General features: G+C 33.3%; 1 protein-coding gene across 3 annotated transcripts in view; it reads right to left on the bottom strand.

Annotated features, from left to right (window-relative positions):
• mcam (melanoma cell adhesion molecule) overlaps positions 1-19,317 on the bottom strand; it is a 53,986-nt gene that overhangs the window by 13,124 nt on the left and 21,545 nt on the right. For all 3 annotated transcript variants that reach the window (XM_022753838.1, XM_022753839.1, XM_022753840.1), the window contains exons 2-6: positions 11,744-11,868; positions 11,414-11,645; positions 10,822-10,892; positions 10,622-10,709; positions 10,314-10,484 (exon numbers count right to left, since the gene is read on the bottom strand). In XM_022753838.1, the coding sequence (XP_022609559.1) occupies positions 10,314-10,484; positions 10,622-10,709; positions 10,822-10,892; positions 11,414-11,645; positions 11,744-11,868 (687 nt within the window). The remainder of the gene's footprint in view (positions 1-10,313; positions 10,485-10,621; positions 10,710-10,821; positions 10,893-11,413; positions 11,646-11,743; positions 11,869-19,317) is intronic.

The raw sequence follows: 19,317 nt of genomic DNA, 5'->3' as shown, positions 1-19,317 counted from the left end.
TTTTTATGCCTTATTATGCTATGACGTTTTATGCCATACTATTCTATGACATTCTTTGACGTTTTTATGCCATACTATACTATGACGTTTTTGGATATTTTTATGCTAAAACATAATATGATGTTTTTTGATGTTTTTATGCCTTATTATACTATGACGTTTTATGCTATACTATACTATAACGTTTTTTGACGTTTTTAAGCTATAATATGTTATTACAATTTTTGACATTTTTATGCCATACTATACTATGACGTTTTTGGATATTTTTATGCTAAAACATAATATGATGTTTTTTGATGTTTTTATGCCTTATTATACTATGACGTTTTATGCTATACTATACTATAACGTTTTTTGACGTTTTTAAGCTATAATATGTTATTACAATTTTTGACATTTTTATGCCATACTATACTATGACGTTTTTGGATATTTTTATGCTAAAACATAATATGATGTTTTTTGATGTTTTTATGCCTTATTATACTATGACGTTTTATGCTATACTATACTATAACGTTTTTTGACGTTTTTAAGCTATAATATGTTATTACAATTTTTGACATTTTTATGCCATACTATACTATGACGTTTTTGGATATTTTTATGCTAAAACATAATATGATGTTTTTTGATGTTTTTATGCCTTATTATACTATGACGTTTTATGCTATACTATACTATAACGTTTTTTGACGTTTTTAAGCTATAATATGTTATTACAATTTTTGACATTTTTATGCCATACTATACTATGACGTTTTTGGATATTTTTATGCTAAAACATAATATGATGTTTTTTGATGTTTTTATGCCTTATTATACTATGACGTTTTATGCTATACTATACTATAACGTTTTTTGACGTTTTTAAGCTATAATATGTTATTACAATTTTTGACATTTTTATGCCATACTATACTATGACGTTTTTGGATATTTTTATGCTAAAACATAATATGATGTTTTTTGATGTTTTTATGCCTTATTATACTATGACGTTTTATGCTATACTATACTATAACGTTTTTTGACGTTTTTAAGCTATAATATGTTATTACAATTTTTGACATTTTTATGCCATACTATACTATGACGTTTTTGGATATTTTTATGCTAAAACATAATATGATGTTTTTTGATGTTTTTATGCCTTATTATACTATGACGTTTTATGCTATACTATACTATAACGTTTTTTGACGTTTTTAAGCTATAATATGTTATTACAATTTTTGACATTTTTATGCCATACTATACTATGACGTTTTTGGATATTTTTATGCTAAAACATAATATGATGTTTTTTGATGTTTTTATGCCTTATTATACTATGACGTTTTATGCTATACTATACTATAACGTTTTTTGACGTTTTTAAGCTATAATATGTTATTACAATTTTTGACATTTTTATGCCATACTATACTATGACGTTTTTGGATATTTTTATGCTAAAACATAATATGATGTTTTTTGATGTTTTTATGCCTTATTATACTATGACGTTTTATGCTATACTATACTATAACGTTTTTTGACGTTTTTAAGCTATAATATGTTATTACAATTTTTGACATTTTTATGCCATACTATACTATGACGTTTTTGGATATTTTTATGCTAAAACATAATATGATGTTTTTTGATGTTTTTATGCCTTATTATACTATGACGTTTTATGCTATACTATACTATAACGTTTTTTGACGTTTTTAAGCTATAATATGTTATTACAATTTTTGACATTTTTATGCCATACTATACTATGACGTTTTTGGATATTTTTATGCTAAAACATAATATGATGTTTTTTGATGTTTTTATGCCTTATTATACTATGACGTTTTATGCTATACTATACTATAACGTTTTTTGACGTTTTTAAGCTATAATATGTTATTACAATTTTTGACATTTTTATGCCATACTATACTATGACGTTTTTGGATATTTTTATGCTAAAACATAATATGATGTTTTTTGATGTTTTTATGCCTTATTATACTATGACGTTTTATGCTATACTATACTATAACGTTTTTTGACGTTTTTAAGCTATAATATGTTATTACAATTTTTGACATTTTTATGCCATACTATACTATGACGTTTTTGGATATTTTTATGCTAAAACATAATATGATGTTTTTTGATGTTTTTATGCCTTATTATACTATGACGTTTTATGCTATACTATACTATAACGTTTTTTGACGTTTTTAAGCTATAATATGTTATTACAATTTTTGACATTTTTATGCCATACTATACTATGACGTTTTTGGATATTTTTATGCTAAAACATAATATGATGTTTTTTGATGTTTTTATGCCTTATTATACTATGACGTTTTATGCTATACTATACTATAACGTTTTTTGACGTTTTTAAGCTATAATATGTTATTACAATTTTTGACATTTTTATGCCATACTATACTATGACGTTTTTGGATATTTTTATGCTAAAACATAATATGATGTTTTTTGATGTTTTTATGCCTTATTATACTATGACGTTTTATGCTATACTATACTATAACGTTTTTTGACGTTTTTAAGCTATAATATGTTATTACAATTTTTGACATTTTTATGCCATACTATACTATGACGTTTTTGGATATTTTTATGCTAAAACATAATATGATGTTTTTTGATGTTTTTATGCCTTATTATACTATGACGTTTTATGCTATACTATACTATAACGTTTTTTGACGTTTTTAAGCTATAATATGTTATTACAATTTTTGACATTTTTATGCCATACTATACTATGACGTTTTTGGATATTTTTATGCTAAAACATAATATGATGTTTTTTGATGTTTTTATGCCTTATTATACTATGACGTTTTATGCTATACTATACTATAACGTTTTTTGACGTTTTTAAGCTATAATATGTTATTACAATTTTTGACATTTTTATGCCATACTATACTATGACGTTTTTGGATATTTTTATGCTAAAACATAATATGATGTTTTTTGATATTTTTATGCCTTATTATACTATGACGTTTAATGCGATACTATACTATAACGTTTTTTGACGTTTTTATGCTATAATAAGTTATTATAATTTTTGACATTTTTATGCCATACTATACTATGATGTTTTTGGATATTTTTATGCTATACTTACTATGATGTTTTTTCATGTTTTTATGCCTCATTATGCTATGACGTTTTATGCCATACTATTCTACGACATTCTTTGACGTTTTTATGCCATACTATACTATGACGTTTTTGGATATTTTTATGCTAAAACATAATATTATGTTTTTTGATGTTTTTATGCCTTATTATGCTATGACGTTTTATGCCATACTATTCTACGACATTCTTTGACGTTTTTATGCCATACTATACTATGACGTTTTTGGATATTTTTATTCTAAAACATAATATGATGTTTTTTGATGTTTTTATGCCTTATTATACTATGACGTTTAATGCGATACTATACTATAATGTTTTTTGACGTTTTTAAGCTATAATATGTTATTACAATTTTTGACATTTTTATGCCATACTATACTATGATGTTTTTGGATATTTTTATGCTAAAACATAATATGATGTTTTTTGATGTTTTTATGCCTTATTATACTGTGATGTTTAATGCGATACTATACTATAATGTTTTCTGACGTTTTGAAGCTATAATATGTTATTACAATTTTTGACATTTTTATGCCATACTATACTATGATGTTTTTGGCTATTTTTATGCTAAAACATAATATGATGTTTTTTGATGTTTTTATGCATTATTATACTATGACGTTTAATGCGATACTATACTATAATGTTTTTGACGTTAAGCTATAATATGTTGTTACAATTTTTGACATTTTTATGCCATACAGTACTATGATGTTTTTGGATATTTTTATGCTATAACATAATATGATAGTTTTTCATATTTTTATGCCTTATTATACTATGACGTTTTATGCCATACTATTCTACGACATTCTTTGACGTTTTTATGCCATACTATACTATGATGTTTTTGGATATCTTTACGCTAAAACATAATATGATGTTTTTTGATGTTTTTATGCCTTATTATACTATGACGTTTTATGCCATACTATTCTACGACATTCTTTGACGTTTTTATGCCATACTATACTATGATGTTTTTGGATATCTTTACGCTAAAACATAATATGATGTTTTTTGATGTTTTTATGCCTTATTATACTATGACGTTTTATGCCATACTATTCTACGACATTCTTTGACGTTTTTATGCCATACTATACTATGATGTTTTTGGATATCTTTACGCTAAAACATAATATGATGTTTTTTGATGTTTTTATGCCTTATTATACTATGACGTTTTATGCCATACTATTCTACGACATTCTTTGACGTTTTTATGCCATACTATACTATGATGTTTTTGGATATCTTTACGCTAAAACATAATATGATGTTTTTTGATGTTTTTATGCCTTATTATACTATGACGTTTTATGCCATACTATTCTACGACATTCTTTGACGTTTTTATGCCATACTATACTATGATGTTTTTGGATATCTTTACGCTAAAACATAATATGATGTTTTTTGATGTTTTTATGCCTTATTATACTATGACGTTTTATGCCATACTATTCTACGACATTCTTTGACGTTTTTATGCCATACTATACTATGATGTTTTTGGATATCTTTACGCTAAAACATAATATGATGTTTTTTGATGTTTTTATGCCTTATTATACTATGACGTTTTATGCCATACTATTCTACGACATTCTTTGACGTTTTTATGCCATACTATACTATGATGTTTTTGGATATCTTTACGCTAAAACATAATATGATGTTTTTTGATGTTTTTATGCCTTATTATACTATGACGTTTTATGCCATACTATTCTACGACATTCTTTGACGTTTTTATGCCATACTATACTATGATGTTTTTGGATATCTTTACGCTAAAACATAATATGATGTTTTTTGATGTTTTTATGCCTTATTATACTATGACGTTTTATGCCATACTATTCTACGACATTCTTTGACGTTTTTATGCCATACTATACTATGATGTTTTTGGATATCTTTACGCTAAAACATAATATGATGTTTTTTGATGTTTTTATGCCTTATTATACTATGACGTTTTATGCCATACTATTCTACGACATTCTTTGACGTTTTTATGCCATACTATACTATGATGTTTTTGGATATCTTTACGCTAAAACATAATATGATGTTTTTTGATGTTTTTATGCCTTATTATACTATGACGTTTTATGCCATACTATTCTACGACATTCTTTGACGTTTTTATGCCATACTATACTATGATGTTTTTGGATATCTTTACGCTAAAACATAATATGATGTTTTTTGATGTTTTTATGCCTTATTATACTATGACGTTTTATGCCATACTATTCTACGACATTCTTTGACGTTTTTATGCCATACTATACTATGATGTTTTTGGATATCTTTACGCTAAAACATAATATGATGTTTTTTGATGTTTTTATGCCTTATTATACTATGACGTTTTATGCCATACTATTCTACGACATTCTTTGACGTTTTTATGCCATACTATACTATGATGTTTTTGGATATCTTTACGCTAAAACATAATATGATGTTTTTTGATGTTTTTATGCCTTATTATACTATGACGTTTTATGCCATACTATTCTACGACATTCTTTGACGTTTTTATGCCATACTATACTATGATGTTTTTGGATATCTTTACGCTAAAACATAATATGATGTTTTTTGATGTTTTTATGCCTTATTATACTATGACGTTTTATGCCATACTATTCTACGACATTCTTTGACGTTTTTATGCCATACTATACTATGATGTTTTTGGATATCTTTACGCTAAAACATAATATGATGTTTTTTGATGTTTTTATGCCTTATTATACTATGACGTTTTATGCCATACTATTCTACGACATTCTTTGACGTTTTTATGCCATACTATACTATGATGTTTTTGGATATCTTTACGCTAAAACATAATATGATGTTTTTTGATGTTTTTATGCCTTATTATACTATGACGTTTTATGCCATACTATTCTACGACATTCTTTGACGTTTTTATGCCATACTATACTATGATGTTTTTGGATATCTTTACGCTAAAACATAATATGATGTTTTTTGATGTTTTTATGCCTTATTATACTATGACGTTTTATGCCATACTATTCTACGACATTCTTTGACGTTTTTATGCCATACTATACTATGATGTTTTTGGATATCTTTACGCTAAAACATAATATGATGTTTTTTGATGTTTTTATGCCTTATTATACTATGACGTTTTATGCCATACTATTCTACGACATTCTTTGACGTTTTTATGCCATACTATACTATGATGTTTTTGGATATCTTTACGCTAAAACATAATATGATGTTTTTTGATGTTTTTATGCCTTATTATACTATGACGTTTTATGCCATACTATTCTACGACATTCTTTGACGTTTTTATGCCATACTATACTATGATGTTTTTGGATATCTTTACGCTAAAACATAATATGATGTTTTTTGATGTTTTTATGCCTTATTATACTATGACGTTTTATGCCATACTATTCTACGACATTCTTTGACGTTTTTATGCCATACTATACTATGATGTTTTTGGATATCTTTACGCTAAAACATAATATGATGTTTTTTGATGTTTTTATGCCTTATTATACTATGACGTTTTATGCCATACTATTCTACGACATTCTTTGACGTTTTTATGCCATACTATACTATGATGTTTTTGGATATCTTTACGCTAAAACATAATATGATGTTTTTTGATGTTTTTATGCCTTATTATACTATGACGTTTTATGCCATACTATTCTACGACATTCTTTGACGTTTTTATGCCATACTATACTATGATGTTTTTGGATATCTTTACGCTAAAACATAATATGATGTTTTTTGATGTTTTTATGCCTTATTATACTATGACGTTTTATGCCATACTATTCTACGACATTCTTTGACGTTTTTATGCCATACTATACTATGATGTTTTTGGATATCTTTACGCTAAAACATAATATGATGTTTTTTGATGTTTTTATGCCTTATTATACTATGACGTTTTATGCCATACTATTCTACGACATTCTTTGACGTTTTTATGCCATACTATACTATGATGTTTTTGGATATCTTTACGCTAAAACATAATATGATGTTTTTTGATGTTTTTATGCCTTATTATACTATGACGTTTTATGCCATACTATTCTACGACATTCTTTGACGTTTTTATGCCATACTATACTATGATGTTTTTGGATATCTTTACGCTAAAACATAATATGATGTTTTTTGATGTTTTTATGCCTTATTATACTATGACGTTTTATGCCATACTATTCTACGACATTCTTTGACGTTTTTATGCCATACTATACTATGATGTTTTTGGATATCTTTACGCTAAAACATAATATGATGTTTTTTGATGTTTTTATGCCTTGTTATACTATGATGTTTAATGCGATACTATACTATAATGTTTTCTGACGTTTTGAAGCTATAATATGTTATTACAATTTTTGACATTTTTATGCCATACTATACTATGACGTTTTTGGATATTTTTATGCTAAAACATAATATGATGTTTTTTGATGTTTTTATGCCTTATTATACCCTGACTTTTCATTCTAAACTATACTATAACGTTTTTTGACGTTTTTATGTTATAATATGTTATTACAATTTTTGACATTTTTATGCCATACTATACTATGACGTTTTTGGATATTTTTATGCTAAAACATAATATGATGTTTTTTGATGTTTTTATGCCTTATTATACTATGACTTTTCATTCTAGACTATATTATGACGTTTTTGACGTTTTTATGCCTTATTATACTATGACTTTTCATTCTAGACTATATTATGACGTTTTTGACGTTTTTATGCCTTATTATACTATGACTTTTCATTCTAGACTATATTATGACGTTTTTGACGTTTTTATGCCTTATTATACTATGACTTTTCATTCTAGACTATATTATGACGTTTTTGACGTTTTTATGCCTTATTATACTATGACTTTTCATTCTAGACTATATTATGACGTTTTTGACGTTTTTATGCCTTATTATACTATGACTTTTCATTCTAGACTATATTATGACGTTTTTGACGTTTTTATGCCTTATTATACTATGACTTTTCATTCTAGACTATATTATGACGTTTTTGACGTTTTTATGCCTTATTATATTATGATGTTTTATGGCATACTATACTATGACGTTTTTTGACGTTTTCATGCCACGTGACTTTTTTGAATATTTTAATTCCATAATATACTATGACGTTTTTTGATGTTTTTATGCCTTATTATACTATGACTTTTCATTCTAGACTATATTATGACGTTTTTGACGTTTTTATGCCTTATTATATTATGATGTTTTATGGCATACTATACTATGACGTTTTTTGACGTTTTCATGCCACGTGACTTTTTTGAATATTTTAATTCCATAATATACTATGACGTTTTTTGATGTTTTTATGCCTTATTATACTATGACTTTTTATGCCATACTATACTATGACGTTTTTGGATATTTTCATGCCATACTATAGCATGACATTTTTGACATTTTTATGCCATACTATACTATGACGTTTTTGGATATTTTAATGCTAAAACATAATATGATGTTTTTTGATGTTTTTATGCCTTATTATACTATGACGTTTTATGCCATACTATACTATGACATTCTTTGACATTTTTATGCTATACTATGTTATCACAATTTTTGACATTTTTATGCCATACTATGCTATGATGTTTTTGGATATTTTTATGCTATAACATAATATGATGTTTTTTGATGTTTTTATGTCTTATTATACTATGACGTTGTATGCAATACTAAACAATGACGTTTTCTGACATTTTTATGTCTTACTATACTATGACATTTTTATGTCATACAATAATATGACTTTTTTTGATGTTTTTATGCCTCACTATACAATTATGTTTTTTGTCAGTTTTATGCCTTACTAAACTATCCTGCCACCATGTAACAGAATTACAAGATTGAGCAAAATAAATTGCAAAGTAGGAATTTATTAAGTGCAAACGTATCTTAACATATTAAAATGTATAAATAACTACTTTCTTTGTGTGTGTGTGTGTGTGTGTGTGTGTGTGTGTGTGTGTGTGTGTGTGTGAGTGTGTGTGTGAGTGATGTTCTTAAGGTGGTGTTTCAAGTGCTGCTGGCTGATTGGCTGGTGGGAGGTTTTAAACCTCAGCTGGTGAGGGCCCTCTGTCCCATCTCCATCAACAATCGAGGCTATCTGGCTACACTTCAACATACCCAGGATATCCTTTCATCATCTCGCTTAACTGAACCTTACATTTGCAATCCTGGATAACCTGTACTACGTCAGAACCATGAAAAAATATAAGAAGAACCAGTGAAAGCTGCAGGTAACTTTGGTTATAGCGACACTCAAAAGTGATATTTAACAAGGTAAAATGTAAACAATATGATCACATAATTAGAAAAGAAAAGAAACACTGGAAATAATTTCCAGCTATCAAAGTCAGGCTCAGGATATATGCACATGAGTTATTATTAAATTACTGAGTGAGTATTTTTGCTCTTTTGTCTCATGATGAACAAACCATTATGAACATGTGATAAAGATAAAAAATAAAATTAAAGTTATGTCAGACTGTTTCTGCTGCAGAGAGGAGAGAAGAGACAGACTTCCACTGACTGAAATGTTCATTCATAATCATGGGTAATATTTAACAGTGTGTAGATCATTTTTCTAATCAAAGACATCAGTGGGTTCAGTTTTTATTTTCCAGTTATCATCCTAATGTTATTCTGAGCTGCAGTGGTGGAAGAAGAGACAGCATCGGCACTGTCAGGAATTCTGTTGGCATTAAAGAATCTTTCTTTGATTAATAATGAAATTATAATAGTGATTAGATATTTAGTTTGATAAACTCTCCCTCCATTTGTTAGAAGCTCTGTTAAACCCAGGGTTAAACCTGAAGTTACCTTGCTAACGTCAAATCCTGCTTCATAGTGCAGCTCTCAGTTTTTTTCTTAGCTGTCAGTAATCTCTAACAAATAGTGTCCAGGTTTCACTTAAACCAAGGATGAAACACTAGTGTTAGACTCTTAGATTTTTTAAGAAATGAAACATACAGATCAACAGTATTCAGCAGAGTAGTGTGTGAAACTCACAGTATACAGTGATGTTAATACGGTTGGTCTCTGTCATCCTGGTTCCTCCAGGAACAAAGTAGTTGACCTCGCAGTAGAACAGAGCATCCTTGTCCTCCTTCATTACCTTCATGTTCAGCTCACTCCTAACTGAGTACAGACCACTGGATTCCATAGTGGTAGTGAGCACCACTGGAGAACAAAAACGTGCAAACACACAAGACAGGAAGGAAAGAGAGGCAAATTCAGGAAAATACATTAAACCACATAAGGAACAACCAAAAATAGTGTAGAAATGTATTGCAGATGTTGATGTGAATCCGTCTCACCATCCTGATTACTGCGTAGTGGCGTGTTGTTTCTGTACCAAGTGATGTTCGGCTTGGGGAAGCCATTTTTGACCTCACAGACTCCAATCTGAGGGAGAGGAGAGAAAAGAGACAAGAATAAATTCAAAAAATTGAACTATAGCCTGACAGTCATTTCATAACATACATACTCTGATGTTCACAATTGAAAGCATTTTTACCTTGGACGGGCTGTCTTCACTGACTGAGAAGCCTGTTTGAACAACCTCAATGGTAGGGAGGGCTGGTGTTTCTGCATAGGAATTAAGAACTGAATCAAGAACTACACTAGAATTACCATCTCGCAGTTGTACACCTCCATCTTTTTATGCCCCCTGACCCTGGCTGTCGCTGACGCGGAAGCATAAAAAGACAAAAAAAGTTAATGTGTTCTGGCAGGTGATAAAATTGCAGTTTTGAACGGTTTCAAACTGTTTCAGTGTCTCAGTGTGTTCAAGGAAAGGATGTCAAAATGTTTTAAAATGTCAATTTTTTGCTTGTGAGGGGTTGAAGTGTCACTGGAAACACTGAAAGGAGTTAAAGGGTTCAGTTGAAGGGTTATCACTGAAATAAGATGAAATTGCAGGTCATGTGAAAGGACTGAAAAAGCTGTAAACATTGAACTGTTGGTTGAGTTGTATTCACTGAAAGCAGTTGAAATGTGAAGTTGAATTGGCCACAGGCAACAACTAATGATACCCATTCTTTCAGCATCATCTATTGTTATCCTGTATCTGGTGCTGTTAACACAGGCCATCTCAGACTGAATCTTACCAAACACCTTGAGCTTTGTTCGTCCCTCCCCATCCCCATCCGTCAGACTTTTGATGAAACAGATAAATTCCAGTTCGTCCTCCAGCCTCACATTGTTGATAGTCAACACCACTCCTCCACTGGCTCCGGTACCGTTCACACTGATCCGGTCAGTGAACGGTGTGCCTCGGTGTACAGTCTTCATGGTGCTGTCCTGGAAGTAGATGTTCTGCCTCTCGCCTGACCGTGTCGTCTAAAGGTTTTTTTAAAAGGATCAAACATCACATGCAAAGAAACATCATACTTACATCTGTATGTGTGTATGTGTGCAGCAGGCTCGATCAAACTCACATAGAACCACTTTATGGTCGTGCCGCCGATGCCGTCATCCGATTTGAACATGCAGGCGATCTGAGCTGTTTCGCCCCTGAACACCTCCACTCTGTCCTCCATGTTCACCTCCACAGCGGCCCATGCTGAAGAAAGAGAGTGAATATGGTTGTTGTTGAATACGTCTGTTCAACATATTTTAATCATTCATAACTATCAGCTTCTTAATATTTCATCAAAACAGAAATAAATTGTGTAATCTATCATCTTTCTTTTTCTTATTTCTGAAATCATTGGGGATATAACAGAAATGCTTCAAGCCACTGAGTGGGCGAGCTGGTGTGCACGTTTGACTGGCAGCTGAGCCCGCAAAATCCAATGTTCCTTAAGACGTAGTTGGCAGAGTAAAGAGTGCCAGGCAAACCGACGAAACAAATGAAAATGATGTGGAAAATGTGATGGAAATATCACATTTATTTTTGTGTCATGTAATAATTTGAGGAATGTGCTCCATGCACGTCACGATTTATTCACTAAATTAATACATTTATCAATGCACCAATTTTTCCACTCCAGCAAGGCGTAAAAAACTTTTTGACTTTTCTTTATTTTCTTTATTTTTGAATGTACAGCATTTCCACACAGGTCATTTTATTCACAAATTAAAGAAATTCTTCATCTACATATCAAAACAACTGCATTCTGACTCGAATATGTACAATAATTGCAAAAAATATCAAATTCAAATTTCTGCCTCGAGTGTTTATTTGTTCTCTAAAGAGAGCACGAGACATGTGATGGGGGGAGGGGGGCATTTTGACTTGTTACAGTGCAAAAAACACAGGTGTTACTTAACATTAACAATGTCTCTGTTCTGTAAGTGCCCCAGTACACCATGACAATGTGACCTTCAGACACCCACATCAATATACTGCATCTGTGATAAAATAATATTGGGCATTATATCAACCTGGCTGATCAAAACTTCATGCCAATAAAGCTTCATTGAACTCAACCTGAAATGGACGGGATGGCGTTAAGAAAGAACCTCAGGGTTAAAACCAGTCATCCTGACAAGAACCTGAATGCTGAAGAAACACACAACCTCTGCATCCACACCCTGTTGAGATAAACTCGAATGGAGCCATGGAGGCAAAAAAAGAGAGAAGAAAGTCATGGTGGGTCAAAGGGAAGAGAGAGATGCTATGACAGGAATGAGAAGCCCACCCATGTCCACATTAATGTGCTGCATTCCACCATGTCACCCTCTCACAGGAAGAAAGGCTCAATTTACAGGCAGCATAGTAGCCCCACTGTTCCTTCACGATGCATCTCTGAGGAACGAGTGGTTTTCCCCTTCCAGGGTCTCTCGCCGTGACGCATCCTGCTAGTTTATAGGGAGGACCCCTAGTAACACGTTGCATCGCAGTGTTTCAGTAGATGCATGAGATGCCAACGAGAGCTGTAGCCTGGAGGTATGAGGCTGCCAGGTTTGATTTAGCCTTTACTGAGTGTCTTTTCATTGTGTTGGTGAATGTAGCTTTTCTCACGGGAGAGAAAGATGTGATGGAGGGAAATGTCTGAGTTAATGTCAAGCGCTGCCCGAGAAAATGTAAATGAGAGTCATATGTGTCCTGCATTGACCTCTACTTACTCAGTCAGCTTCCACTATCATTTGTACTCTGATTCATGAAGAGGAATCTGTCTTTAAGTAAACTTGAACTGAACAGAAGTAATAAACCTCCACAGCAGACCATTTAGTTTGTCTCACCTATACATCATTGTATTATTGTATATTAACAGCATCATTTTTGTCAAGACAGAAAAAAAACACATCATATCAAGATTAATTTAATACATTTTTCAAAAGCTTCCAACTGCGTCTCATGGTCAGCAGATCATGTTTGCTCAGTTGTTGTGGACTGACGTAACCATGGAGCTTTGATCACATAATAACAGTTATCATGACTGAAGTTCCAAACTTAGGCCACTCCATTCAGTGATGCCTGTTGTTAAAACAAGACTAGACAAGACAAGAAAGAGCACTTTTCTGGTGGTTAACATCAGACGACTTTAAGTTCATCTATGTTATAGCATTTACCATTAAATTGTGAATTGTGGCCACAGAGGCTGCTCTTTAGCGATACATCTCGCTTTAACAGATGTCAAAATAATCTGCGTCAATTAGATAAAAAGAAATGATTTGCTGAGGTGCCCTTGGGCAAGGCATTTCTCTGTTACAGCTGCTCACTGGTCAAGAGATATATCTGTTGACATACTGGGTAATTTCCAGCCATGAGTGTGGAGTACACCATTGCTGAAAAAAAAAAACAAAACAATAAAAAAAAAAAATAAAAAAAAAACACCACCAAAATCCCTCAAGGCGTTCACGAGACGTACGGACAACCAAAAACATAATGCCTCCACGGCTGTCGTCAGCACGGAGGCATAGAAATAATCAGATGTGTAATCTGCAGTTAAGTGAATTACCATAACACCAGGGCTGCCTGCTAATGAGCTTATTATCCAGACTCATCCCTGCTTCACTTCTGGCTCTTTACTCCTGCAACATTTACTGCTGTACCTCACACTAAACCTCTGACTACTCGTGCACCTTCATCAACAGCAAACATGCTTCCCCCTTCTTGACTCCTCTGACTCATTCCCCCAATCTAAACTGCCTCCTCGCATCTCTCCCCCTTTTTTTTTCTCCCACCTGCCTCTCCCTCTGCTGTGTGTTGCTGTTTACCACTGGCTAATGGAGCTGGACAGATGCTTTCCTGTTAAAGAAATCCAATTAGACTCTCCAACACAGACATTTCCTGGCCATTAGCAAAGAAAGGACAACGCTGACTCACTTGGAGCATCCCATCCCCCACCTGAGGGTTTACCTTCAGTAAGAAGAGCAATTCATAGTGGCATGACCAGGTGAAAAGTCAGATTCTACTTTGCAGTTCAGACCGAATGCCTCACAGTCTTTCCCTATACTGTCTGACAGCTAGAGTCTGTTTGCTCATGGGAAGCTCAATCAAATTTTCTTAGTAATTTGATCAGCATTCATCTCCATAGTGCATCAGTCAGAGAAGATGGCACTCCTAGGCCTCAGATCGATCCTTTCTGATAATGAGAGAGCAGAGTCCATGCACATTGGATAATAGTCCTAAATCAGTATGACAGAAGAAAAGCTGAGCATCCCCTCTAACCGCCGGCAAAGCTGGGCCTCTCCAGTTTTACGAACTCGCCTCAGCGAACACAGTTAGAGGGTGTGTTTGACCCCGAGACAACAATTTCACATGCTGAGTGTATGATTTTCTCAAGAGAGGGGAATGTGTTTTGTATACTTTAGTAAATATCTGCTGCTGACCTTCTTGAGCTTCTTGATTATCCCAATTACGTATTATCTTATCCTGGGTTCAGAAACATGGATATGCTAGCCGGAGTACGCCACAAGAAACCAGGATACTGCGTCATTTAGATGCCTTATTTAGGTTTCTGATAATTCCTTGTTGGTACAGCAATGAGTGGCAGAGATTTTAAAAAATCAAGACACACCAGCACAGAGGTGCACACAAACCAGAGGTAATGTTATGCTCTATACAAGGATATAAATAACCAGGTGTCTTCTTTTCTGTGTAAACATTATATCCTGAATAACATCCAAATGGGGATAAGACTGAAAATTGTGATATTAAAGGTGTACACAAATACTCAATGCTCCAACCAAAATAACTTTAAAATGTATTAAACTGCTGAACTATAAGAAATAAAGCAATTACACTGGTTATTTCCACTCCGTATTATATAGTACATTTTTTTTATTAATGAATCTTTTAGGTTACGTTACTCTGTTTGTACCTGTACCTGTAATCAAATTTGGTTTGCAGTAAAAAGAGTCATCAATCTTACACACACACACACACACACACACACACACACACACATTACATCACAGACCACACCAAATGCAAGGTAAATAAAAACTAACAAATAAATTAAATATTGTTTCTCTGCAGTGTTGTGTGTCTCTACACTTTATTGATATGATTGAGGGCTTCAGGAACAAAGCTCTCCTTACACCGTTTTGTTCTGTACTTTGGGACAATGAAGCATTGTCCAAAATGAGGAAGCTGATTTTCACCGTTCAAAGGATGCAAGTGGTCATTTAAAAGGCCAGCTATCCACTGTAACTGTCTGGTTTATGGGGACGCTAGGTTAGGCGGGCAGCTTACTGGATCATTTAACAATTTGATTCACAGAATTCCAAAGATAAAATCAATTCAGAAAAAGCACGGTAGAATTAGGTCATCATGGTCTTGTCAATGCAGAAATAGTACAGTTTCCTCACACACAACAAACACTGATGCTCCTTCTCGCACACAGCTTCACAATTTTGCCTCAAAGTTAGGTTTTGTGTCAGTAATTGTCCCATGGTATTTGTAAGATTGTACACATTTCCCTGTCTGACCTTCAACTGATGTGACTTCAGGTATATTGGCACATCTTCAAAAAAATCAATTATCATATATTTTCTCTTAGATATGTTCAGTTGAAGGTAGGATTCCTCACACCACTTGATAAATAAAAGCGGTGAAAGCATGCGTCCTTGTGGGGAGCCAGTTAAGGAACGAAGTTGGTCAGACAGAACTCAGGCCCAAGAACAACATCAAGAAATCCAGAATATATTTAACCTGATGTCAATGTGGAATATTAAAGGAATAGTTTGGTATTTTAGGAAATATGTTTTTTCCTTCTCTTGCCAAGAGAAGATTGATACTGCTCTCATGTCTGTAAATCAACTATAAGGCTATAGCCAGCAGCCACTTAGCTTAGCTCAAACACTGAAGCTGGTCAAATTAAAGCCCCATAAACCCACAACATGTGGTTTTTTCACTTTTCTTCTCAGAGAGAAGAAGACCCAAAGTGACATAAGAAATAAAATAAATTTAAAAAGTGACAGCTGAACTTAACAGGAATGCATTGATTTAATAATAAAAAGGATTCCCACACTGCAGAAAGAGAAAGAGAAATCCTTATTTCAAGAACAGCACTGTTTATATTCCCACAGATACACATGAAACACACCAGAGAAACCAGTTAAAAGGGATATTTTTGCTTTGATTTATGAGGCTAATTGAGTCTGGTTCACACACTCACATACACATGCACATGCACATGCACATCTCAGTTAGTGTGTCAGCGCTGATAATCAAGCTTCAAAGAGCTCCAGTGTAGGCTGCAGGTGATCTCTCCACAGAAATAAACATCTTGGTTCAGCTGTTCCCCCGTAAAACACAGCTCATCCCACAAAGAGGGTGGATTGTATTCAAAGGCACGACAAAATTAGGTGCACTTAAAAGATAAGACAAAATAAGCCCCACAACACACCCCTTGTAAAGGAGAGCAAAGGCAGATAGGATAATCTCAAGAGGGAAGTCATATCAAAGACATTGTGTATCCTGACAAAAGGCTTTGATTTCATTGTAGACATAATAATCAGTTTCTGTCTGTGGGGAGAGATGATAACAAAGCTTCCTGCCAGACTCTGAGCTTCTGAGGTATATAAAATCTCTTCACTTATACGTGTAAGGACAACTTCCTATTAACCCGGAAAACTATTGTTGGGGATCAGAAGACAATCAATTTTTTTTTTTTTTTTCACATTCATGACCACATACATATATTTAGTCATTTCTGCTTTATTTGATAGAGTGTGACAGAGCAGAGAATGACAGGAAAGAGGAAGAGGAAAGGGGTAAGGACTTGTTTGTGGATCGCACTCTACCAGGTGAGGCACCAGGGCATCCCTACAGCAGTATATTTTAAGCAGATGCTTCAGTCATCCCTCTGAGAGGTACAGATGAGACAGATGAGATGTGGCATGTGTTTGTTCAAAGGCTGGAATCTGTTTTGACGTTCTAACCATGAAAGAGTCATTGACAAGCTGCAGTCGACCTCCCCTCTCCCTCCGTCTGCTCTGGCAACGGCCCAGACCACAGATGGTCACTGGTGAAGGACAGGACCTCCACCTTCAGCACATTGAGTGGTATTCAAACCAGATAAGCGTGTGCACTTTTTGACATTAATCAGATGAATCGAACTGGGTGAAAGAACGATGGTTCGGGTGCAGAACATGGCCCTTCAGAGACTACACAGAATAAAATAAATCAAAAACTTACATTAAAGATGGTATTAAATGCGCATTAACTATGTTTTAGGGAAATTTGGAAAACAAGACCTTTCTCCTAGAAATTACATTTATATATATATATATATATATATATATGAGTAATCACGTCCTGTCTTTCCCTAACTTTTCTGTGAGTGCCTAAACATAACCATAACAATACACAGTCACAAGAGTATTCTGCTTGTGCAGTCATTATCGATAAATATCAACTGGGTGGAACTGTTAAAGAACAACATTTCCTCACTATTTGCTTAAAAAATATATAATTACTCTGAGTATCTTTTTTTTCTTTAAAAATTTTCTTGCAGTATAGAAACCTAATTTCTAAGAGACAGGGTTGTAACAAGAAAAAAGGCTTAAAGCCACAACTGCAGCCTCAAGAGAGTTTGATATTCAATACACCACACAATGTGAAAATACTGGACTGAGTCAACAGGATACTGACCGGGTTGTGCTACAGGAAAGGTAATTACAAGAGGATGTCCCCATCAGTAAATTCCATCACATTTTGGCCTTTAGATTAAGAAACATCCTGCAAGCACATTTCTTGACTCTTTGACCTGAGGGTGGTGCGATAGGAAAGGGTGTGTAAAATGGTAAGGTGTCAGGGGACCATGAAAATACTGAACAAATATCATGACAATCTGTTAATTAGATTTGATTTTTTCTTGTGGAAAAGTAAAAATTGTGGCCTCCTGGTTGTGCTGGAGAAAAGGTCAGGGGGTCACCAAAATTAATGCCAAAATCCAGTATTCACTAGCTGTCATATATCTTTCAATCAATGAACAAAAGCATCAAGAAAGCACCATCTCAAATGTGAGAAAAACTCAGATCAAAGCAGCAGCAATGACTGACAGCATGATTGCTGAGGTCAAGAGGAAACACATACACGCGTGCAGGCACACACACACACACACACACACACACACACACACACACACAGAACTTGTGAGCTTTCAGCCTGTCTGTCTGGGAGGTGTGATGTGAGACGAGCCCATCAGATGTACAACAGGATCTGTTCACAAACAAACAAACACACACACACACACACACACACCTATATATATTCACAGCTGTCATATATCTTTCAATCAATGAACAAACAGTCTCAAGAAAGCACCATCTCAAATTGAGGAAAAACTCAGCAATCAAAGCAGCAGCAATGAACTGACAAGCATGAATTGCTGAGGTCAAGAGGAAAACACATAACACGCTGACAAGGCACACCACCACACACACACACACACACACAACACACACACACACCACACACACACACACCACACACACACACACACACACCACACCACACACACAGAACTTTTGAGCTTTCAGCCTGTCTTCTGTGGAGGTGTGATGTGAGACGAGCCCATCAGATGTACAACAGGATCTGTTCACACAAACAAAC

Source organism: Seriola dumerili, unplaced genomic scaffold, assembly GCF_002260705.1.
Source record: "Seriola dumerili isolate Sdu_G_001 unplaced genomic scaffold, Sdu_1.0 BDQW01000199.1, whole genome shotgun sequence".
NCBI lineage: Eukaryota > Metazoa > Chordata > Actinopteri > Carangiformes > Carangidae > Seriola > Seriola dumerili.
The sequence above is the reverse complement of the archived record's forward strand: the minus strand, read 5'-3'. Positions and strand labels throughout refer to the sequence as shown.